The following is a 26,684-nucleotide window of genomic DNA, read 5'->3' as shown; positions in this document are numbered from 1 at the left end:
TCATCGTTGTTTAAACTTTGAAAAGGGTTGAGATTTTAACATTGAAACCACAACGTTGAAACAACGTTGAAAACTAGTTGATCAACGTTTTAACTTAAATTCCAGCTATTTTCAAAGTTGAAACAACGTTGTGTGCATGCTGGGATACTGTTCACAACTAAGTCACGTTGCCCTGTTATTTTTAAATCCTTCTCTTATTTTCTCACAGACTTAACGTTATATCAACTAATTATTCCATGTTAGATTAATTATTTGAAAGCTTCCAACGTAAATTTTATGTTTATAAAAATGATGATTTGAAAACTATGAAAATCAGAAAGTCCATTTTCGTTTTAATTTCTATGCGATATTTGACATTTTCTGCAATTATCTTTTTCATTACTTCAAAATAAGCATACTGAATAAAGAATAACACCCGTAGTGTGATTTCATTTCTCTCCGTCATATAATTAAAAGATTGTTAGTTTAGGTTTAGTCGGATAGATTTCATTGTGTTTCAAAATGTATTTCACAGTGTATTTCAGAGTGAATTTCCCAGTAGTTAGACGTGGTGAGTGGTTCTTTGGCTGAGACTGTGTTAACCGAGAGGTCCCGAGTCGCAGTAGGTGCTCAATGTCCGTAGGTCGAGTATAGGACAAAAGAACTGCGAACGATAGTATTGTTCTCACGCCTACCTCCAAGTCAATTTTCAAAAGTTAACATATTCGATGAATTTTTAATATTTTTCATAGCTTATTATGTGGATTTTCATTACACATTACTTATTTGGGAAAACAAAGAGAGATAACTCTAAAATTTTGGTAAAACTTGTGTTTTTCACTAAAAAATCAACGGAAAACGGAAAATATTTTAAAAACATCTGGCCCCACCCGTGTCTCAAAAATTCCTTTTTACAGGTAATATTGAATGTTATTTCACAAATTCATACCAAAGCTTTCTGTGTGACACTGGGGGGAACATATGTTTATTGACAAAAAACGATAAAAATGCTTATTTTCCACCAATTTTAAAGCGATATACAACTGAAACATTATATTTTATTGAAATATTTATGTTTTATTTATTTGCCTAAAACATAAGAAAAGATATAAGGAACATTTAATCACATCCAAGACTATTTAAAAATACGGTGATGCTTGAAACTCCGATTTCAATGGAAAATATCGTATACCCCCCTTTTTTCAAGAGCTGGAATTATGGATAATTTACTGTTTAGCGCTGGTATTAAGACGATTTATCAATTACCATTGAACTGTTCTTTGTATTAAACAAAGATTTTATGGCCAAATTGTTATTCATGTTGAATTAAATGGTTCCAAAATGTAGGGGGGAATCGAGAGTTAGCGTGCGTGTTTCTTTACAGCTCTCCACTGGCAAGTTGTGGTGTTTACATACGATTGAAAAATGCTCGAGAAGGACTTTAAACAACATACAAACAAATAAATAAAATATCTTTTGAACTGAACACCAGTTCCGTTTTCTATTAATGACAAACTTAATCAATGCAGTATACCTCAACAATCAAAACAAGTTTAATAAATACATTCTGACATATGCCAATAAACACGTCTCAGAGTAAACAGAATTTAGAGCAATTAGTCTGGCACATTATTTGTCGCATTGTTTTCATATCAATAAATTATATGAATTCCGGGAATTTTATATTTTGTGTTGGACATTAGGCATTTCACAATGATTGAAACGAATATGACAAAGATTTAATCATTCCAGAGAATTGTGGGATTGCATAGTGGTAGAGTGACTTTACTAATTAGTTATAAAGCAGCTGTTAAGTGTCCCCTACTGTACAATGAAAGATAATCGATGGGTTGAATAGACGATATTGTTTAACGTTTCTCTCCATATTTTTTCATTCATGTGGAGAAGCCACTACTTGCATGGTTATATTGCTGTGTCATCCCAAAGACCGGCCTCCACATCCAACTTCGAACCCTCGATGTAAGGATTAAATCCTTACTTTGCAACTCTAGAGCACACGCTCTTATAACTGCTCCATGCGGGCGGCCACCATGTGTGATGTACAAAACATAGGCGTCGGAAGCAAATTGAAAGGGGGGGGGGGGGGGGCTAAACCTACAAAATAAAGATGGACTCCAATTTCCAATGCCTATGTTATGTACATCTGCAAAAAAAGAGGTGGCCAAGCCCCCCCCCCCCCCCCCCCCCCAAGCATCTTGGTTCCAACGCCTATGCAAAAGCACTCAGTAAGAGAGAGAGATAGAGAGAGAAAAAAAATTCCAATAAAGAGATATAAATATTTTTATTACAGTTAAATTCTTAATCTTTATTACAGTTAAATTCTTAATCAAAGTGGCAATTATCTTGACTAGACACATTGGATTCTGGAATTTTTCATCAAAAAGCAGTGCTCGATCATGTTTTTTCAGCAAATCTTTTACTCTGATGATCCTTTACTCCATTCAGTAGTTCGGTTTTCTCAGTAACATCTGTTTGCCCTTGAAAACAATTGAAATTAAAAAAAAAATTACCCCACAATGAAGAACTATATATTTTTCGACAATTTCTTGTCAAGTCCATTTAGTTTTGGTTTTGAGCGTATTTAGCCAAAAATGAAGCCTCAAAATTAGCCACATGTACTGGATATCATGTTTAAAAAGTCTAGTAAATTTCATACACAAAGAACATAGAGTAAGAAGGTAAGATTTCGAATAAGCAAAATACACATGACTAAGGAAATGCATTATTTACAAGTATGGTTACATGTCATCATGCTATGAATGTAAGTGCATATAATTCAAGCTCTTGTGACATAAAATCAAACATGATAGATTGAAAGATTCATACGACGTCACCATTTAAGTTTTCCAAGTAAAAATATTCTGATATTAGAAAATATATGAATTTAACTACTTGGGAATTTTCTATTTATAAGTGTATATGTGTCTTTACAGTGTTTGCACACCTTCAAAATGTCATGCTTTTGTAATTTCTAAACCCAACACTCACCCTTGACATAAAAGAGTTTGAATAAAATTCGGGCCATTGGTTACACGACGTAATGTGCAAATATAAGCAAACCAATAAGAATATATTTTTAAAATCAATTGCTTTTAAATGGTCTTTCCCCACAGCATTTTTTTATGATTGTAAGAATGACTAAACGCCATTAAAGGTCCAAAAGTCGAAGGTCAACATCAAACATAAAATCATAAATTCTGTGTTTGTTTAAGATTTCATTTTCGGGCGATATCCAAAGAAGCTTTTAAGCTCTTGATATAAAAAATTCTATACTATTACTCCTTATAGCCCTTCTTAAAGTATCCTCCTTTGACATCCCCTTAGATCTGTGGATACTCTTCCTTTTTTCTTACGCATGATCCACATGTTCTCTGAATTAGCTTTTTTTTTTACTTGACTTTTTATTTAATTGTAATTAGCTATTACTATTATGAATTTTACTTTCATCCCTTTAAAATTATGTTTTATTAAAATTCTAAAGCATTATGGCATTGAGACTGTCAAAGTGCAATAAAAAAAAATATGAATTTCTCGGTCGTATTTTATTACATCTATACCAGATCAAAGAATCTTTTTTCAGCTGATAATTAAAGAACTACCGTCTAGTCTACATTTTTAATTTCTAAATGCATTATTACTCATGCAGACGATCTAGGCTTTAAAATGCAATGTTATCTAAGATTTACAATTAAATGTGTCATACTTAAAGGCATAGGATATCCGTAATTGTTTCATATTTTACAGTTCATTTGATTCTAATGAATATTATTCTTCTGCAAAACAGACCATAAGTAAAATATGCAACAAAAAAAAAAGAAAGAAATACGATATAACAGGCATTTACCTTATATACTGCACACCATTTTATTTTTAATACTGTGAAATCATATTTTTTCCCGGGGGTTTAATTTTCATGGCTTTCAAGGTATTAATGTCCACCATGAAATGTGATTTTTCACAAACAATTTTTTAACAAGAAATCAAATTCCCATGAACCAATGTATTTTCCTTAAACCATGAAAATCTGACACCTTGAACATATGTGATTTTACAGTATTCTGAATACCTTGAATATATGTGATTCACCTCCCCTCCCCCAGACACTTCCTCTCTCTTCTCCATTCCATTCTCCTCACTCTCACTTTTCAACACCTACGTGTGTCTTATATTCCGTTTTTATCTATATTAATAATCTATATTAATACCTTCTGAAGATTCTTCCCGCTCAATATGTCCCAGTGTGTCCCCAAGCTTTGTCCCATACAGAGAAGTTTTCCGTTCTATGCCCTTTTCAATGACGTCATCATGACAGTGCCGCCCTCGCGCCACAGCTGAGATACTCGGAAGTCGTATGTCCATTCGGGATCCTTTATTCTTGACAAGCTATATAATTGAAAAGGACAATTTGATACATGTATTTTCCTTCTTGTAAACACACTAAAAATCATCCTATTTGTACTTCTTTTATTATCATCAAATCTTCAAATCGGGTTTTTTTACGATGGAATAAAAAAAAACATGAAATAAAACTTTAATGTTACCTTGTCATTAATGGAGTATAACTTGTTGGTGATATCTCTTCCCAAGACCGCCCTCAAAAGGCTAGCAAGGTAAGGCTCCTTAATCAACAGGTACTCCAAACCGCTCCGCTGCCAGAATATGTACCGACATGTCGAAACAGCAACTATTGACACCTAAAAGACCAAAATGTTTAGAATACAGTTAAAGTATTTCATTGAGTGAGTTAGCAAGATTCCAGTTCCCCAAGACCACGAATATTTCCCAAGGTTCAATCACCGATGGAAATAGTCCTGATCGAGGGATATTCCCTCAATGATGTACTATAACTGTTTTTTTTTTAACCGATACAAATTTGAATTGTAAAGATCACCTTTAACAAAATAATCATTCACAGATTAACTTATCATTATTCGTCGCAAATAGCAAATATGAAGACAGACATTACCTAATTCTAATGCAATCATTGCATGTTGCTTGTTGTCTACGTCTTATTTTGTTGCGTTTTCTTATGTGAAATACGTCACGAAGCATTGTGTTTTTGCCTCGCTCTATTATAACACCACAATGAGAATCTATATCCGCGAATTAGCATGATTAGCCTTCGGCCGAGGGATAAGCTCATAAACAAAACTAACGCACAGGGATAGGCCGATTCACAGCGATTTCTAGGGAACTGTTTAGATCTAATGACTTAATTTTAAATAGGGAAAATCATTAGAGGTATAATGATAATAATCTATTTAAAAAGATTTTACGATTTATATGGAATTATTCACGTTTTGTTCTCCATGTGATTTTGCAAAGGTAAAAATGTAACAACATGCCAAAATAGACATGATTGAATCCAGACAAAGCAAAGTTCTGAACATCTGTTCAAAAAATAAATCATAAGAGAAAAAAAGATATGGATAATCTAGATATCTTGAAAGAGATTTAAAAATTTACCATCTTCTAATTTCATGCTTTATTCATGTTTTTAGGTTCAATGGATACATTGACAATAAATAGAACATAACATCAGTCCACGAAAAGAGACTATGTATTTTTCATATTTGTAATGATGTAAATTGCAACATAAATGTATCCTAAGTGAACATGCAGATGCTGATATCAATAAACTAGGAGAGATTAGAAGGCCTGGAAGTGGCGCTAATAAGAAATCGATATAAGCGGCTAAGTTGATGATCTCTCCGGTGCTAATGGCATATTCTCAGGATATTGTTAGCGTGCCGTTTGTCTAGCCTTTAATGTATTGGTTTCGTCTGTGTATTTGACACAACACGATATTCAAATACGATTAACCAAATTTAGCATCTAGAGAATCGGTAATGCTCGATGATTTAGAGCAACTTGCTCATTTTATTGTATTTGAATAGATGTTCGAATTTGTAACCTTTTATTTTTGTCACGTATTACAGTAAATGAATGAAACAAAACAAGAAATGATAAAAATAATCCTTTTATAATGCAATAAATAGAAAATTGTCAAACAAGAAAAATATAGATGTGGGATCTAGAATTTTGCTTTACCTATTAAATATCAATACAAAAATATTTATCCAATGTAAAATCTTAAAAGAAGTCATTTTAAAAAGAAACGAAGGATTATCAAAACGTTTTTGAACGTGTTAAATAAATTCAATAAAATAACCAAAATTATATTTCAGTGTTCATTATTCTTTTTAAGTATTTCTCTGATTTTAATGTACAGTGGATGCAACGTTATTGTTGACAAACCAATCGTGTAGAATCGTTCGTGTATCGTGCGTGATCGTTCGTGTCGCGTGCAAAATCGTGCGTGTATCAAACTCAATCGTTTGCGGTTTTAATCGTGCGAGATCGTGCGTTTCGAATCGTGTAAATTTCGTTTTGTAAGTTTTTATCGGAATGTTATTTGTAAAATTAGCATTTCCCCTTTTTTTTTTTTTATTTAAATCCAAATAAAATGTACATAATTGAATGCAGAACGAACTAATTATAGCTCGTAAACAAGCAATATATTAGGTCGTACAATATTAAGTTCTCGTCAAATGGCGTGATCAATGTTGTGATTAACAGTACTTGGATCATCAACGCTTTTTTAAATCTGATTTTCATTATTATTTACTGCTAATTGTGGTCAAAATAATTTTGAAATCAATCCATCAAAAATAAATATATTTACAAATTAATAAACATTTCCTCAACGCTTACATAAATATTTAGTCGACGAATATACATGCACACGACATGATTTTTGGGGGTTTTGATTATATGTGTTTATCACTTGAGCTTTTTAATTAATTAATTTTTAGATTTCTGCAAATAAAAAGGTTAAATAAGTCACTGTAGCAAGTTCATTTTTAGAGATTAACAAACATTGAATCAATGGAAACATACGGATATAATTTGTAATTTCAGTCATTCCATGCTGCCATTTTTTTTTTCAATCGTATCCCCATTTCTGCATATCATGAAATCCAATTCAATCAATTATACGACCCACATACATGTACATCTTCTGATAGAACAAAAAATCCATACGTTTTTTGGTCGGAGAATTATCTTAATAATTATTTATAATCTTAAATATTAAGTCTAACATGTATTAAGCTACAGAGATATCCATTTCCGTTTATTTTTTGAAAGTCTATGAAATAATATTGATAATTCTTTGAAATATTAAATTAGTATTAGGCCGTATTTCGTTTTGAAAATATCGATTCCTAAATATTTTGAACTATTTTGAGTGAAGAATCGTGCGTTTGTGTTAGCAATCGTGTGCGTGAAGGATCGTTCGTGTAACAGGTTTAATCGTGCGTTAATCGTGCGGAATCGTTCTTGTAACGTGATTGTTCGTGTATGTTGCAGCCACTGTACACCTGCATACGTTCTGGCCACGCGCGAATCAACTGATCCAAGCGGTCACGTAACATGTTGCCAGAAATGATCACATCTTAGAAATAGGATCAGTGGATAAGCATGTCCTTTCCCAGAAAGAGCACGATGACCAACACAATCAGAGTAAATTCTGTCGTAGGATCAGCTTTTATTAAATATGATTATAGATCATACCTAATGTGTTAAAATCTATAGTAAACCAAATATTAGGTATTGAAAAATTGTATAAATCTTACGATAATCATTTTTTTTTCTAGCTGTCTTTGGCGATCTTTCATTACAAATTGCTCAACTAAGAACACATCTCCTTCTCTGCATGCTTTCGCTGGGCGAATGTCAATTAAACCATCCTCCTTCCTCAAAACAGCCTATCCAGTTAATAATCGAATGCTTTGGTAAGTCTTTTATCCTCATAATTCTTGTACAAATTATTATATGCTACTGAAAAGGTATTCCCAAATTATTGATTAAACTTTGCAGCCGTTCGATGCTCAAGTAAGAATGTGTCAACCATTTTTTTTGTCATATATCATCTACTTGTTGACTTCATTGTTATGTATTAACGCAAAATTCATGTAGTGAAACGCATGTTAACGGCGAACACAGTTAATAAATGTATGATATCAAAGATTCTTTGGAAATCTCATTGATATTTATTCATTGGTATGAGAAGATTTGCGGATAAGAGGTGGGTATTCCAAAGCGTAACAGACGACGGACGTACAGACAGCCAGACGGACATACCTATACAATTTCTATATACCCTCCCGATTTTTCAAGCGGTGGGTATAAATATACAAGAAATGTTGATTTCTACAATGTTTAGCATGAACATCAACAGCGACTATAACGTTATCTTTCTTATGAGTCATACTACACTTGTCCTGCTTCACTTTAAGTTTGAAACGTGATGGTTGGTTGATTGAATATTGTTTACGTGTTATTCATTTTTTTACTTCTCTCTAGATAATACTTTGCCATACACCCACTGAGGCTTCCAATTGTGACTTTTTGACTCTTATATACTTTGAATTCTCCATAATGTCAACGTCTACCGTCACATGAAATCTCTGTTTTGAATGTATCAAATGCTGACTGACGTTTTTCATTGTTATTGTTAATCCATTATTTATACACTGATTTGACGACAGATTTTTCCGTCATTTCCCGATCATGACAAGGAACACACAGCGCGTGTGACCGGCCGGCAGGGGATGCCTCCTCCATGACGCCTGATCCGACCTCTGATGTGTTGGAGGTACATGTATGCGTATCTCTCTTATTCTGTTTTGTCTTGTTTTATGGACGTTTGATCTTGAATACTGTTCATTATCTAGAATGTTTCCTGAAAGATCCTTGTAGTCTTGACCAATGTTTACATACCCCGTTTAATGCGATAAATAGAAATTAATCACCCTACCCCAAACCGAATTAAAAACCAAATCCCAACTATTTCACTGCATTCAATCAAGATTTATAACGTGGTATGATATGCAATTGTTTTATAGTATCTAAATGTTTTTCTATCAATTCACACGGTTATCGGCGAGGGACCGGTCAATAGGTGTGCCTCCCCATCCTTGACACCTGATTCTTATTCGTTTCCAACCCCTTATTTAGTTAATGATTGTGTAATATTTAAATGCAAAAAATAAAACCAGAGCATGGTTGCTTGCCACAGGATCGTAATTCCTTTAGTTTCACAAAACCTCCCTAATTATGACATCGCAAATAAATTACGCAGTGTTATAAAGATTATTGAAACATGGAGATAATTTTCCACAAACACGACGGCGTCATTAACGAAATTGCTTGGCAGATAATTAACTTTTCAAAAAATACAAATTCTTCCCAATGGATCAGAGATTGATGAAATAGGAGTATCATCAGTCTCATTAGAAATACTAATTTCGGAAGTTCTATGGTCGATGCAATGACCTTGTCAGCAAATAAGATTGAATTCACTTCTAAATTATAGATTTATGAGTTATGAACGGGCGAAGTCCGTTATGCATAAAATATCCCATGTTTCCCACAATCGTTGATGTCCCTGGCGTACTATACTAACTAGACAGTATTTCCATTTTATTGTGAAATAAAATTGTAGATTAAGACTTTCAAAATGTAGACATTGATTTAAATTACAAGAGGACTCCAATGGCATTTTCAAAAGTTCCGCCCACTGACGTCAAACATACATGCATATTTGGCCTCCTTAGCGTCAGACACAGAGACAGATGCACACGAGCTTTGCATGCATATTAGGTCTTCTTAGCTTCTGGCTTATCGACCTGCCTAATTTACCGTGTATCCGGTTTTTTTCGCGATGATCTATTTTTCGCATTTTTTTTCGATCATTTTTGATTTGCAAAATATAAATCACACAGAAATTATGTCAGCTATAATGTGACATAAAAATATTACCATTTTAAACCAAAAAAAATCTTCAAACATAAAAAATAATTACGCGAAATATAAACTGTACTAATCTACCCCTTTTTCGCAAAATTTCTAACACGCCAAAAAAAATAATATACGGTACATTCCGGCAAAATTATTAAGAAATTAACCCCTCTATTTTCAAAGAGTTATCAATGAGAGAAAATTTAGAATTGGAAATATATTGTGTTCAGTTTAGCAGACGTTAAGAGATATTTTTATTTGTTCTTCTTTCTTGTTGCTTGGAAGTGTGTTTGATGCAAATGACGCTGTTGAGATTTAGAATATCATATTATAAATCTATTTTTATTATAACCAAATCGATAGATTCGGGGTATATATTGTTTTTTGCTGTCTGTTTGTTTTTCTGTCTGTTTGTCTGTTTATCTATTTGTCTGTGTTTTTATCTGTTGTCAACTTTAACCTTCGCCACAACTTTTGAACTGTGAGAGATAGAGACTTCATATTTGATATATGTGTATGCGTGCGCCAAAATTTCAGCACTTTCAACTGATACCAAAGTAAATGACCTTGTGACCCTGACTATGAACTTTTTACTAGAAAAAAGTTTTTTTCGAATTTTCGGCGTAATGTTTGATTGATTAATTGATTATATATTGTTTAACACCCCTCTCGAGATTTTCACTCAAATGGGGACGCCACGACTTGCCTGTATAGAGCTTCAGATTTTGTCTTATACTGGGTACTCAGGGCCATTAAGCAGGGAGGAATTTTTTTCTTGCCAGCATCTACTGCAACACGGGACTTTGGTTTATAAAGTCTCATCCGAAAAACGGGTCTGCACGTCCCACAGTGGGATTCGAACCCGCAAGGAAAGGATTGACTCCTTAGTTCGGGACTCTATAGCAGACGCTCTAACCACTCTGCCTAGCGGGTGACACTATAACGCTTGAACCATATGAGATAGCGACTTCATATTTGGCATGCATACTCCACTAGAGAAGCATTTTCAACTGGCATCAAGGTCAGAAAATAGTAAAAAAAAAAAATACTAAGTACTAAAGTACTAAAAAAAGTATTTTCGAACTTTCGATATAAGAGGGAGACTTTATATTTGATATGCATTATCAACTAATTAAATGCTTTCAAATGAAACCAAGGATACCCTGTGACTTTGACTGTGACTTATATGCTAAAATTTGGTTTTTCGAACTTTGTTGCCACTGGGCGCACAATGCTTCACAAACACATCTTTTTTTCATTTATTTCTTCATATTCTTTGAAATCTTATTGAAATACTTTCCCATGATTTTCAAAAAACCGTGAGAATAGAAAGAACAGACAGATTATCTTACTATTTGTATCATCAGTGAAAAAATATATCAACTCGCCTGATATTTGTCGTCTCCAGATATGGCTGATTCGAATTCCGGAGAATCTATGAATTCCTTAGCCTGGACTTGATGAAGTTCCTGATGACTACTATACACTGACATCCTATCAAGGAAAGGACTCAATTAGATTATACTGATACACCGACATTCTATTATAGCATCAATAAATATATCTCATAGTGAAGGGTTGTTTTCAACAAAAGATGTAGTACCTAAAGTCACTCTAATTGAACGTTATGTATAAATTGTAAATTTAATAGTTTTTATAATGTAGCGCCTGCCACAGAAATGGGGAACACTTCATTATTATTTGCAAATCTAAATTATTATGTTAATTTCGTGAGAGAAGTATAAACCTTTGCGTATTAAGCACTTTACATGTGCTAACGGATGCTCATAGGATTTTGTGTGGTTATAAGAAAGGAAAATATCTCAAGGCCTACGGAAACTGATGTAATATAAAGATTTACTGTAGGGTTTTTTAAAAGAGGAAAGAGCAAAAATCGATCAATTTGGTACGGAGGAGGGGAGGGGGCAAATAGAAATCTGCAAACAGGCCAGAAACACAGATCTCTGTAATCTTAGAGGAATAAATATTCCATGTAACCGGTCTAACCTGTAAGCCTTATTTTTATCAAATTATTTTTTTTTTCATTTTTCGCAATTTCTTTCAGTTCATGCTCAAATATATAGAATTGCCTTGCAAGGAGAGAATGTTTTTTTTTCAATTACATTATATCGAAAAATGTCAAATTAGATATACTGTACTTTTAGGAAAATTTTCAATTTACAAAAAAAGGATACCGTACATGTATTAAGTCGTTCGTTAGCAGTGGTGATCCTGGAGTGTGAAAGACTTTATTTCTGTTATTTAAACTTTCTGGTTACGAGAGTATTCCTAGTATGTCTAATATTCTAATTTTCTTGGAGAATGGTAGACCTAATCAGCCTATTTTATCCCTTACACTCTAGTCTATAAGTAGACCTCGTCTGTCTATTTAACCATTTACTTTCAAACTATAAGTAGACCAAGTTTGTCTGTTTAATTATTAACTTGTTATCTAAAGGTAGATCAAGTCTTTATGTTTAACTACATACTTTCCAGCTATAAGTAGACCGGGTCCGTCTACTTCGTCATTTACTTTCCAACCATAATTTGCAATTATTTCCTTTGCTTATATATTGTATTAATGCTATAAGACGTATGTCTTTTGCAATAAAGGAAGTGAAATTGAATTAGATCAAGTCCGTCTGTTTTATCACCTACCGTCAAGTTATAAGTAGACATAATCTGTTCATTTTTTCAATCATCTTCCAGCTATAAGGAGACATCGTCTATTTTCTTTATTAATTACCTTCCAGCTATAAGTAGACCCAGTCTGTCTATTTTACTTATCCCCTGACTGGCATAAACTTCCCCTTCGTGAAGCATTCCTAGGGTGCAGTAGTCAGGAGAGACCAGCTTCTTATAGAGATGCCTAAAGTATATATTAACACTGTTAGATCTTGTTTATATCTAATTTCATAAAACTCATAGAATTTCTAGTTGATTCTAGTCAATTTTGACTTTATTTATTTGAAAGAAAAATTGAATGTAAATAGAGAAGAAAAACTGGTATTTTGACTACAAGAACTACATGTATATGATTTCTACAAACTTCATTGGAGTTTTTAAGATTTTTAATTTTTCGCATAACAAGGAAGTTATCTTGAATGCATAATCATGTTGCAATTTGCATTTGATAGAATCTTACCTGGGGACTCTAAGAGGCTGAAACACCGTGACGTAAACATCTTCCAGATCATCACAGAATTTGACAGGTCTGATGTTGTACAGAATAACTAGGGCCTGAACAGCATTTATCACCATAAAGCTGAAATTCCAGGAGAAGTAATCGGGAGCGCACAGTATTACCCATGACCAAATGGACAACAGCAAGAAGCCTAAAAATACTTCATTCTGTGTAAAATGTAAAATTTGGCGAAAGCAAACACTGATCAATCTCAAAAAAAGTATAATCAAACAAGTTTGTGAGGACATCAAACGAGGTCCCATGGAAATTCCGAGGTATAGGATCTAGTGTCTAGCTATTTAGAAGGTGTAAGCATCCCCTGTTGAGTGGTTACTTCGATGTTATGATATGATTAATAAGTTTTAATGATATAAAAGTTTTATTTATTCTTTTATAAACGTGCAATTTTGAGGTGTTTCTTTTACAATATTGTCCTGCAAGCTATGTTATCTTTATTATTCATTTTAATCGTTTAAAAACATTCCTTTTGAAAAATCATAAGATTTAAAGCAGCAATTTATATTAGTAAGCAGAAGGGTTTTTTTACTGAATCTTAAAAACAAAGACCTATCGTTATTCCTCCATGGCAATTGATTCTACTTATGATATTTTTGAAAGTCCCCTCTTTCTCTGCTTTTGCTTTGCTTGAATGTAATTTTTTTTGCAAAATTACCTTTCATCCTATCACAACCATGAATTTCACATTTCTTTTTTTCTATTTCTAGTTGATGAAATTAATTTCTTATCAATGATCAAGATAGGTTTATTTTTTTTCTCAGAAATATATTTAGAATAACAGTTTATGTTGTAACATATACAAATATATGTCTACCTAGAACAAAGCATGAATGCATGAAGAGTGTTCCATGTTTAGAAGCAGGACTTGCCAGGGCTCCAAGCAACACGCTGTTAGCCATCTGAAACAGGTAATGTTGAGGTACCACCCAATGGCAACCATCTTCTGACTGGGAGAAGTTTAATGAAGGCCAGTCCAGCGAGACATTTCCAGTGGCTTCGTGAAGTGTCATTTTTTGAAGATATTATGTTTCTATCAATAATCTGTAGAGTAGAAATGTACATTAGATAAACTAGGGATAATGTAGACTCTAGAAGACATAGTATTAAAGAAACACATTGCATTTTAAAGTTTAAGAAATTCTCTTAGGTCGTATTATTTTGAACATTATCTTACAAAAATGAATGTCATCATATTTTGCACAAAACTGTATTTTAAATTTCATTTATGTTTCTATTATCAATTGTTTTTATTTGTTTATATTCTCTCACATTCAAGTCCGACATGTAAAACTTTCAAAGTGTATAAATATGTTCTTAAAGAAAAGAAAGAGCTGTATAAATAAAATATTATGCTGACCTGCAGTAAATATATTATCTAACGTCTGCTGTATCAAAAATAAAATGGCGAGTATCCGTCCTCCCAATCAATAACAGAACTTGTAAGCAGATCAACATTTCAAAGGGAAACAAACTCTATATTGTATTGTAAGCATTCTAGTGATTTTTTTTCTTTGAAGAGAGATCACTCTTCCAGAGTAATGATAGATTCTTCTCTCCCAGTTTTTATTATTTACCTTTATGTGATACATAACGTTAAATTTCATACTTAAATTGCTGAAGAAGGGAAACGTTTCATATCGTTTTAACTTACAATTTTTCATACATTCATTCATTGATTGATTCAAAAGACTTTACTAAATACATGTTATGGAAATTTTACTGCAGCCCAGAGGACCGGGCTGCCCTATACATATGAATGAAAATGAACTTATAGTAACGATATAGTTGATATTGTTGACGATTTTAATCATCTTGCAATGCCATTTAATTACAATGGAAAATTTTTGAGAACTCAAAAAACACGCTGCAGAGCAAGGTAGAAAAGCTTCATTTGCTATTTCTAATTCATTAAAAGCACATGCATTCAATGCTGAAACACAGTTATCTGTTTTTGATACTTACGTAAGTACTGTACTTTTATACGCATCAGACGTATGAGGATGGCAAAAGCTACTGATATTGAAAAAAATCCATCATAAATATTGTAAAAGAGCTTTAGGGGTGGGTCAGAAAACAGTCAATAAATTCGTATATTGCGAATTGGGAAGATATCAACTAGCACAAAAATGAAATTAATTTTTTTTAAATACTTGCTCAAGTTAAGAGGGACTGATAATTGTATTCTTAGGGCCTATTATGAAGATATGGTTTTACGTAACGAGAATTTGATTTTGTGTATTGAAGAAGAGTTGGGGAGACTAGGTTTGAACTATTTATGGGATTCCAACATTGTTGATAATTGTACATATAAAATAATTGAGCAAAGGATGACTGATGTTTATAGACAAAATATTTTTTCATTTGTAACTGCATCTTCAAAAAAACAATTGTACCAGTACGTTGTAAATAATTTTGTATTACAAAGATATTTAACAAAACCTATTGATGATAGATAAAAGAGAATGCTCACCAAGATTAGATTATCAAACCACCAATTAAAAAATGAAAGTGGTAGATATAAAAATACACTTCGATATCAAAGAATTTGCACACTACGCTCATTTACAGTATATTGATATTGAAGTTGAATTTCATTTCATATTAAAATGTTCATTTTATGAAAATCTGAGAAGTATGTACATTAAGAAGTATTATTATGTCAAACAAAGTTTATTTAAAGTTGTAAGTTTGATGAGTAGTCGAAATGTAAATGAGTTGTCTAATTTAGGAAAATTTTTATATAAAGCTACAGCTCTACGAAAGTCTAATTTGTAACTACTGTTGATATTTATATTCTTTGTGTACTTTTGTATATAATATTTATTCTATACTCTTTATCATGTTTGTGTGCTGTATAAAATCTGATGAGCCTTTGGCTTAAAGAATAAAGAAAGAAGACATGAAGTTAACTACTATATTTGGCTATAATAACTGTCAATTAACAACTTTCTACCAAGTGTTTTAAGACTCCCATCTTCGACTTCTATGCACTAATTATATAATGCACTAATAAAGACTTACAAATATTTCATACACGGTGTCAAGTGAAATATGAGGATAAATAATTCAGAGGATTAGTGTTGATAATTTCAAGATGAACACAAAAATAATCAAAATCAATAAGATGCAATCAAATTATTTATTGTTTTATTTCAATTTGTCATAAAACAGGTCAGTTGTGTCAAGTATATTTTAATGTATTACAAACAATAACAGCTTCTTATGTTTTTAAAGAGGACAGATATGCATGTCATACTTCGCTTTCTTCTTTCAAATTGCTTCTTCATAATGGATAAGGGTATGTTGATTTTCATTTTTTTAATTAAAACTTTTATGACATTTATAACACAATCATAAAAAAATATGCATTTAAACTTCGAAACGTACGATTAAACTCATAATTGAAATTGCAGACTTTAAATTTTATTTGATGTGTTTTTTTTTTTTATTTGCAATTGCTATATTATTAAAATTTTCACTTTAAAATTTGTAAAAATGGAGTTGTAGGCAGAAAAAAAAATATTTTCATATCAACTAACACATTTTTAGAACACAGTCTTATTACATCGAACGTTTTTATGATTGGATTTAGTTCTAGTGTTAGGAGTTAATGGATATTGCATGTTGTTGGGTTTTGTTCTGTGCAAAGCAAATAATGAAAATATTGCCTTTAATCTATTCTTAAAGCCTAAGGAAATAGTCTGAAATATATTTTTTAATAATAAATGTATACTTTAGATTTTTAGGCCAGTTTACAAAAAATGATTTTGTATTTCTTGCTTTTGTGAAAACTTTCAATATGTTTCTCATGAATTCGCTTTCAAAAATCTTTGATGAATTTTTCTTACAGATTAAACTACTAACGTTGATATCGAGACAATTTTGCAGGTCCTTTGTTTTTCATTACTAGAGATTTAAGAAAAATTAGAACAATAAAGAATTATCTAACCCATTCCACTCTAAAGATTAATTGATTGTGAAGTGAAGGCAGATCTCTAAAAACTAAATTGTAAAATGTTTAAGACGCATACAATTCATAAATTTGAAATTAAATAAAAAACAAAAACAAAAAACAAATAAGAGTTCATCTTATTTTAATTAAGTGTTTTTTACACAAGTTATAAAGGGCATATAAAAAGTTTCTAGAATGGTTTGGTAAGATATTGAATGTTTGAAGGAAATTAATATTCGTGAAATAAACTGGACAATAAAAAGAATTCGAATGAAGGGATTTTGATTACTTTCCTTTGAAAAGTGTACAAAAGTCGTTAATTTTACCTCTATAGATTTCTTTCGGAAGATCAGACAAATAGATTAGTACTGTCTAGATAACTGAGGCTTTATTACAATATTTTCATCGATTCAATCATTTGTTTTTTCTCTTTACACCACCAAGCCTTTCATATGTCGAGCAGTTGATATTTTAAAAAAAAACGCAAAAAAGTGTCAATGATAAACTTTTTAATAAATAAATGCATTATCTATTTGAAATAACAAATTATATTTGAAATATATAGTAAAATATATAGTCTGATAAAAGTGTGTTAATGCTATAATTTTCATCCAACCTCCGCTTCATCATGTTAATTCCAAAAAGTTCATTTATAATTTTAATTTTTCTTATCAGACAATGGGTTATTCTCACATAGAACGGATCTATTCTCGTGTGATATTGTATTTTTTTCTTACAAAATGCAGAGATTTCATCAATATTAATAGAAATACTTCATCGTCTAAGCACCTAATTTTAAGTATATGTATAACTCAAAAATTTACATCTAAAGTATTTCTATTTATGAATTCCAAAAGAAAGGCTATAAAATAGATGGTAAAAAATTATTTTACACCTGTAGTCCTCTACTTCTCAAGACTGTGGAAAATTTCTTGACAGCACAGAGTGAAAAATCTGACTAAGAAATTTGTTCGATATTCATTAGTCAATGTTTTCTAAAGTCAAATTCCACTGGCAAACAAGGTCATTGTTTCGACCATAGAATTTGCAGAATGTTTACTTGAAATTGTTCGTTCGTTGATATTCTTACATAATTAATTTATCCGCTAACGAATTTCTGGGTTTTATTAATTTAGCTTTTTGACAAAAATATAACTAAATAAATATTAAATTACTATTGGCATTTGCTATGAACAAATAGATAAAAGAAGCTAACAATAGAAATATGTTTATTTTTGTAGGCGGTTCCATGCCCAGCTATCCAGCACTGGATGCATATACCATAGGAAACATAACTGAGCTTTATGTAGGTATGGTGACAACTGTTAGGATAACCCTGACATTACCGCCCGGGTATTATGAGGGCGTGAGCATATCCATGAATGACTCTCAAAACCATCAAAATTACGAAAACGTTGACATACATAAACAGTACTGCAGTGTTGGAGAGGACATTCATTATCAGAAGGAAGGAACAGCCAACAAGAATCCTCGTGCAAGAGTAAGTTAGTCTTTATCGCAGTGTTTTGGAGAGTTATATTTACAGTTATTTTTTTATAGCGTTCTTATAAATGAAAGATGACGATAACGAACAGTAATTATGATCAAACCTCCATTTAAAATATACATCTCAGGAGCAGGTATACGGATATCGAGATAACGAACAGTGTTTAATATCTAAGTCCATAAAAGAATACATAAAACGAGCAGAGAAAACACGGACCTCCGGAACATCGATGTTATTAGAAAAAAAAAATGTAAACATTCCATGGACTCTAAGTTTAAGGTTTCACATCTTTATATATATTAAAAGATTGGAAACGGTCAGCCTTGTACCAAAGTGAGTTCTTGTAAAGTCAAATCTAGGTCTAAAATAATAGGCCTCGATTTGTTTTGGCTAAAGTGTGGATGCACGACTGACATCTATCACATATATTTCTTATGCCATTTCTCTTTTCGCTATCTATCAGATTAACCTCCCCATATAGCATATAATTCAATCGTTTTCAAAATCTTTCCTTTGGATTTTGTGTATTACCACAATAAATGTATTTCAAAATAAAATTAATAACATATAATTATGTTTACTGACAGTTGTAAATCCTTGTCATTCATATTCTCTTAAAAATCTATACATTTTTTTTTATCATATTAGATCTCTTTTTTGTCATGACAAAAGATGTTGTAGACATTTCAATGTGTAAAAAAATACTTGTAGGTTTATCAGTGCGTGTGTGAAAAATTTTAAAATGTTTTGTTTATGGTTTACTTATCTTTGTAAGTGTCAAGTAGATACCGATTGGACCAAAAAGTTTTTAAAAAGACAAATTATTTGCTTTTCATTTTGCGGTCGATGTTTTCAAAACTGTCAAATCCCATGCGTTTGGTTTCACATTGTCCATAGATCGAGCCGTTGAAATATCAGACTGCACTTATCCTGGGATCGTTGTTCAGTTCAGTCATAAGATCAACGTTTGCCTTTGTTACATCGTCAGTCACCTAACAACCCTTTTTAAGCCTTTAATAAATGATCTCTTTTTCACGACACGAATTTTTTATTCTATGTTGAGAAATTTTACAATTATAGGTTTGTGTTCGTCCAGCTTTCCGGGGATTCGGTTAATGGCCACATCACCAGTGTTTTGATTGTTTACCCCTTCCTCTGCTAGAGCAATTCAAACAAATACCAGGGGATTTTCTTCCCGGGTCTCAGGAATACCATGGACTTTATTATTGTGTTTCCGAAAATGTTGTTCGTTTTGGTTAGCCTTTCACATAGCAGCTTGTTCCACGTTTTCATTCACCTACTTTAAAAATAAGTTTGTAGACTCATTTATGTTCCTCTCCATGGATATCTTTAGTAAAAGGCGTAAAATATAATCGTGAATTGAAGAGAAACCAAAGTATTTTCCCTATAGGAGCAAACATGCAGACATCGTTACATGCACACTCGTGATCAAATTAAGTGTTTTAAAAGAGCAATTTATATTACAGAATTTATGTAGATGTATGAGAGAAAGAGAGACTATTGATAAGTGACTTTCACCAAGATGCATATAATTTGTGAAATGGAGTTCTGCCTAGACCTTTGAAAGCCTGTTGGAATCACAAAAAATATATTTACTCAACATTTATTCTTATCTGACCTTTAAATTCTTTAGAAATAAACACACAAAATATCGGAACGTTAAAAATAATCTGAAATTGCTCTGGGAGACACTTTATTCTGAATCACTTACCTTATTAGGTTTCTTGTCAATTTCAGAAAGGTTTTGCGAGAATGAACTTAGTGGTGGTCCGGTTTTTTGAAGTCAATGTTCTTTCTTCTGATAACAATACACAATCTCAAATTAGCTGTGACATGATGGTTTTCTTTCACAACGGGAGGGTCTGCTGGATGGAGAGAAAATTCTAACTAAATATAGCGCCGAGGCACCATCAAAGCCGGTCCAAAATCTTCTTAGTGGAGCATTATATTTAACAGCCCGGACGTCACTTTTGGTGAGTGTAAACCAATTCAAACTTTTAATGATTTTTTTAGCATCATTTTCTTCTAAAAGCAGGTACAAATGCAGTTGCAAAACAAATATTTATGTCACTATTGCATTGGGGATAGCATAGTAAGTTACGATTACAATGAATAAATCATAAAAGATGTTATACAGTCATGTAAATATACACAATTGTATCACACATTGGGAAAAATTGTAACGACATTTTCATGAAATATAGGATACGATGGGTTGAAAAATCTAAAAAGTGTAAATTGCCTAAGCCGAAGCAGTTTTTTTGCAAGACAAACAAATTGATCTGCAATTTTCCAAATGATCAATACAATATGTTGATTTTACAACAAATATTAAAATATAATAGGTAAAATTCTCCACATAAGTAAGTTCAAGACGACTCAAATTATTTTTGGCATGTAATCTAAAAAAAACAAATATAGCTCACAATCAATAGAAACGCAACACTCTAATTTTAGGATGAAAATTATATACAGGATATTACGATGTTCCAAAAAGTAAGGACATCTTTAACTTTACCAAATCAGTTATTTAACGGTTTAAGGATTTTCAATCCATTACCGGATGTTGATTTTTAGCCATCTTAACAGAAGTAAAAAATTAGCATTTTTTATAAAATTATTGACAATATTTTGGTTTTTTTAAGGTTTTGTACCTGTTAATCATAAGTATTGTCCGTATCTTTCTTTTTTTTCTACATGTGATGCCTGTATTTCCTCAAAATGACAAAGCAGGATGCTGGAAATTCTCAAAATAAAGAAAAAGGAGAGCTACAGATGCAAATATACACTACAAAACGACTTCTCGGGCTCATGTTTTTCAAAAGCATGAATGACAGTTCCTTGACCGGAAGACTAAGGGTTACTACACTATGCCAAGTTAGAGAAAATTCGACCTTAGTATCTAAAAAACAGGCATTTAAAACTTCCCAAGAATATCTATTTCGCTCAGATAAAGACGTTGATACATCTAATGCACTGTAGAAATCGGGATGCGTATGTTGTACATGGCGGACTAGCACGTTTTAATTAAATGGTCGGAAGGGGGGTGTTTTAAAAGTTATCTGTTAAGAGCGCAAAAAATCAACTTCCGGTAATGGAAATCATTCAACCGTTAAATAACTGATATGGCAAAGTTAAAGATGTCCACACTTTTTTTGGTACATAGTTATATCCCGTATATAATTTTCTTCCTAAAATTAGGGTGTTGCGTTTCTATTGACGGTGAGTATGTTTGCAGGACATTATTTATTAATTAGTGTATTTATTTATTGTACAAGGAAACGTCTTGCCCTGTTTCGTTATTTATTTCATTTTATTTTATTTTTTTTTTTTTTTTGATAGAAAATTCACTCGTCGAAAATAATTCTGATATTTTCTCTGATTTGAAGATACAGCCATAAAATTTATAATTTTGATATGTAAATATATCTCATGTCACTTAAGGCAGTGTTTATATTGATGTGTTTTTCAATTATTTGATTTTCTTTATTAACAAATGCAGCCAATGAATAAGACAGATTCCTACGAAGTGGAGGCAGTGACTTTTTCCACAATAAAAACTGAAGTAAAGAATGTCACAAGAATTGTCTTCAAAGCATGGATCCCATTCTATAATCCACAAATCAGAGTTCATCTCACTGGACAACACATGGAGGCTTTGTATCTTAAAGTTCGTGATGTGGGGGACCATTTTTATCCAGTAAGCATCAATTTTTAATCTTAAATTTGGCCAAATTCACAATATAATTTTCGAATCACTGCCTTGTTTGTGGGGTATGCCAGGGCATTAACGATAGTTGGAAAAGTGGGATGATTTGCAGAACGGGCGAACACATTTGAAATACAACGTTATATTTGCTTTCTTTTTAATGATCAATTGACTAAAACGTTGATGGTTTTGTACATGTATGAAAAATGTCCATTCTATTTAATATCTATATACACGTAATATACACGATATATAGTGATTTGCTTCATTACTAGCCATCGTCATAACAAATATGCTTGATATATAATTAGACTACCAATTTATAACTTCAATTTATAAAGTCACACGAGATCAAATGATCAATGCATGTGTACATAATGATTAATGTTTGTCGTTATGTTTATAAATTGTTGTCTGAGACTAAATGATACCATGCTTGCTATACAGTGGTATAGAGCGTAATACAGAGGACTCTCTTTACAGGGGGCCACTATTGGGTATTTGGAAACGTGTTATGTAGGATATTCTAATATTACCCTACAATTTCCTTCCGACTGGGTGAACAGGGGTTAGTATTTTTTTTTTCTTTTTTGGTTTTGCTACAGTACAACAAATCTTTCGAGGTTTATGCAATTGATTATCTTTGTATCGAGTTCGTATTCGCCTTGCTTATGATTTCCTTGTTAAACTTCAATTTAAGTGCAATTATTTTTCTTATGTGCTAGTCTTTTATAATGGACGAAGTTCAAAACAAACTTTTTTTTAAAGTCTCAAATATAACCACAATAGGAACAGGTTTTTTTTAATTTCATATATATATATTTTTTTTTTTTTTGATGTCGTTTATCTTGTGCAAACAGTCGCCCGCGTTTTTTTTTTCTTTTTTTTTTTTTTTTTTTTTTTTTTTTGCGAAATCTCAAGATTGAGTAATTTCATAAAATCTTGGTATACACAATCACTGAGTGCTTGTAATGATTTGTTTCAGTCATTAGAGACTATTGAAATCATTTTCTTGATCAAACGACTGCTCAATGAAAGGTAACTTTTTTAACTATATATATCCACAGGATATTATGACAATGAAAACACCACGGATGATGACGTCATCGTGTTCGAAGCTGGAGTGGCTCTGTCGGATATGGCTATTGTTGGGACAGTGAATAACATCAGCATCAGTATATTTGTAGACGATATAGAGGTTTGGAATTCAACTGCCTCACTAGAAGCATCAACTTCAACAAACGTACGCATCCATGTTAATTATCTTGTACTTTGTAAAATGCACTCCATGAAGTTATTATATGTTATGAATTCAAAATTTATTCGACTTTAATTGTGGTTTCTAGCATTGAATAGAATAAGCCCATATCATAAGCATTATTAACATAACGTTGGCAACAGGTTTTGACACGTTTGCATTTAAATAACAACGTTTTACATACTTAGTATATTTTTAAGACAACGTCATTTTTAAAAAAATGTTTTTTCCAGGGTGTGACACCAACAATGTTCATACTAAAGGGTTCATCTGACAAACTGTCCCCCTCTGATCAAGTGACCTACATCATGGAAATCGACATTCCGGCCGGTAGAGCAGAAAATTTAAATGTAACGCTTTTATCAAAACAAATAACAGACAAGGCAGAAATAAGAGACACTCCTCTGTACGTACAGAATATAGATGTCTACGGCGGCAAGGGGATGATTTGTTGATCTTATCGTAATTATACTCAAACTCAGTCTGTCGCCTCAGGCTCCGTCATATCTTCAAGATATTTAAATGGCAATAAAGCCCCAGCTTTAACCATTCAATTTGATGTAAAAATGCATCCAAAAGAATTAATCAACTTTAGCAACACTTATGCGGTGTCAATAAATACAGGAGAGAAATCCGTCGAGGAAAATATCATTTTTAACAAGCCTACTTTCTTTCAAGATGACAATTTGATGATATTATCAACTTTTTATCAAGTACTAGTTAAGATAATATGACGACTTGTGTCATTATTCCCAATAAAACTCAAAAAATGATACCTTATTACTTATATTTACATTTGTGACTTATTCATACTTTATATTTGCTTTGTTACTTTTAACGTGTGAAATGCGTTAATTTTTCAATACGGCATGTATAATCCTTTTTATGGTTTGGCATTGAAGTATTTACACAATTATAAAAACGCTTGCATTTGATTTGCAAATTAAATATATGATAATATGACGAGTCATTAAGAAAGAATGAGTACTTTTGATGTCTTGCATTGAAGACAAGGCATTTGATGTTACAGTCAAAGAGAATGAAATGTCTTGTTATGCACATGGAAAGCGAATTCTTCTGGTAAGACCTTTTTCTCTTTTATTTACTTACTTAACAAATAATTCAGAAAATGGACTGAAATATGGGGAACTGTAAAAAGATATACATGAACCTGCAAAGTGCATATCCTTCATGAGGTTTTATTTTTCAATCAATGGTATCATGTTCAATAACGCGATTTCAAAATCGAATCAACAGGACGTTTTCTTCGATTTAAACAAAGTAACCCAGGAAATAAACTGATTTTTTAAGTACTTGATCGAGTTATTTTTCAGGTATTATTCCCAACAACGGTCCTGGTGGACAGCTTTCAAGGATTTTTTGCAACCTGTGATTTGATAACCAAAAATAAAACGCTTAATGCAAACTTAGTGGAATGTACGCATAGATGTGACTGTAAGAGTGCCGTTGAATGTAGCGAACTGATTCTTTTTATTTCAAACAAAGAAAACAGAGATAAATCCGGACAATGGGAAATTTGTGAGATAACCGCTAACAACTTGTGATACACATAAATTATCTTTGTGTTTTCAGGGAAAAACCTACTCCTTTGTGGTTGCAATTCTATTACAACAATGTGATGTTTAAAATATGTCTACCTTATGTGTTAATGTGAACAAATGGACCTGAGGTTCACTTGAGTCAGTTATAACATCAAATCTTTTAAAGGAGGTAGAAACAAATTTGTTACAGTATAGAATGCCCAGGGGCCCGTTTTTTTGTTTTTTTTTAAATATACGACTAAGACAAAAAGGTTAAGGTAATTGTAAGATTTTGCAAAACTAGCTATTCTATTTGAAATTGCAATCATAAAAATATCTTGTTAGATTCATTAGATACAATGTATTGTCAATTTAAAATGGTAATTTCCATTCCTATTTCGATATGATATATACTGGTTACCTTGAGATAAAAGATACCACAGTCTGACACACCTGTTTCATACTTGAATATTTTACTTGAAAAGGACCTTAAAAGTAATATAAAAACAAAACTCTAAGATAAATATGATGACTGTAACTTTCTATCGTCTACTTCCCTTACTTATGCAGCATGATACCTTCATAAGCTGCATAGTTACGTAGTTTATGTCTCTCAGTGGATTCGATACACAAGAGCATGCTCAACGCATGAACAGTTTATAAAACGAGGTAAATTATTGAAAAACAAGTTGATGAAACAAGAATCTCAACAGTCTCGTTCAAAGTCATCATTTCGTAAGTTCTATGGTAGGTACAATAACTTAAAGTACAATTTATCATTGACTCTAATGCTGAGTGACTTTTCTGACCGTAATTGCTAGGTCATTATCTATACACTGATTTGACGAAGGATTTTTCCGTTATATCCCGATAATGACAATGAGTACACGGCGGGTGTGACCGTTCGGCAGGTGTTGCTCACTCCTCCATGGCACCTGATCCCACCTTTGATGTTTTGGAGGTCCCTGTTTGCTCTGCTTCTATTTTTGTATTTTTTGTGGACTTTAATATTGAATATTGTTCGCTGTTTCCAAATCCTTTAACATATTTCTTAATCAATGAAAGTATCTTTCCTTAAACACTAATTCATGTCACAAAACCAACAATTGTTTTATTTTGATTGTTTATTATCAATTCAGTTTAATATTTGTATTAAAGAGAAAACTCAAGATTTCTTCTTTAGTTTATTTAACTTCCGTCCCCATTCTAAGGATCCACCGAAACATGGCTGAAAAATTTCCGACACGGCATAAAACAATATACAATCAAGCAAGCAATCAATCAGAGGAACAAAGAATGCATTTCTTGACCCATTATCAATTAAATTTATAATTACGGAAAATCTCTTTTATGTAATAAAGCATAGGTTTTTTAAGATTGAAGTTGTATATTAAGCTCTCGCCTGGTACTTAGATTCAAAATATGATAATTACATTTTCCATAAATTTCCCTTAAGATTTTTAACAATATAAAATTAAGTTCATTTCTCAAAAGCTGACATGGATGTTGTGCATGAACTACACGTTTCTTCTTTACCATGAAGTGCTGTGTTTCCTGAAATATACCGATGTGAAGCGTTGCAGTTAATGTCCCCATGAATCTACAGCAATTATATTCATTTCTTAGATAAACTTCTCTTGTTTTTTTTTCTTTTTCTTTTTTTTTTTTTTTACAAATACTGTGGAATCAT

General features: G+C 32.1%; 1 protein-coding gene and 1 non-coding gene across 2 annotated transcripts; both read right to left on the bottom strand.

Moving 5' to 3' along the window:
• Positions 1-2,264: 2,264 nt before the first annotated feature.
• LOC134251219 (popeye domain-containing protein 3-like) lies at positions 2,265-14,047 on the bottom strand. The gene is made up of 7 exons (XM_062733606.1): positions 13,821-14,047; positions 12,950-13,139; positions 12,551-12,673; positions 11,193-11,298; positions 4,542-4,694; positions 4,206-4,383; positions 2,265-2,477 (listed from the first exon to the last, which is right to left on the bottom strand). Exons 1-7 carry the CDS (start codon positions 14,014-14,016, stop codon positions 2,395-2,397), a joined length of 1,029 nt encoding a protein of 342 aa, XP_062589590.1. The 5' UTR covers positions 14,017-14,047; the 3' UTR covers positions 2,265-2,394.
• A 5,699-nt stretch (positions 14,048-19,746) lies between these two features.
• LOC134251220 (U5 spliceosomal RNA) lies at positions 19,747-19,865 on the bottom strand. The gene has a single exon (XR_009988687.1). It is a non-coding gene; the product is annotated as a U5 spliceosomal RNA (small nuclear RNA).
• Positions 19,866-26,684: the final 6,819 nt, after the last annotated feature.

The sequence above is a fragment of the Saccostrea cucullata genome, unplaced genomic scaffold (genome assembly GCF_032062105.1).
Source record: "Saccostrea cucullata isolate Sc308-1 unplaced genomic scaffold, CSIRO_AGI_Scuc_v1 ctg1763, whole genome shotgun sequence".
Taxonomy (NCBI): Eukaryota; Metazoa; Mollusca; class Bivalvia; order Ostreida; family Ostreidae; genus Saccostrea; species Saccostrea cuccullata.
The sequence above is the reverse complement of the archived record's forward strand: the minus strand, read 5'-3'. Positions and strand labels throughout refer to the sequence as shown.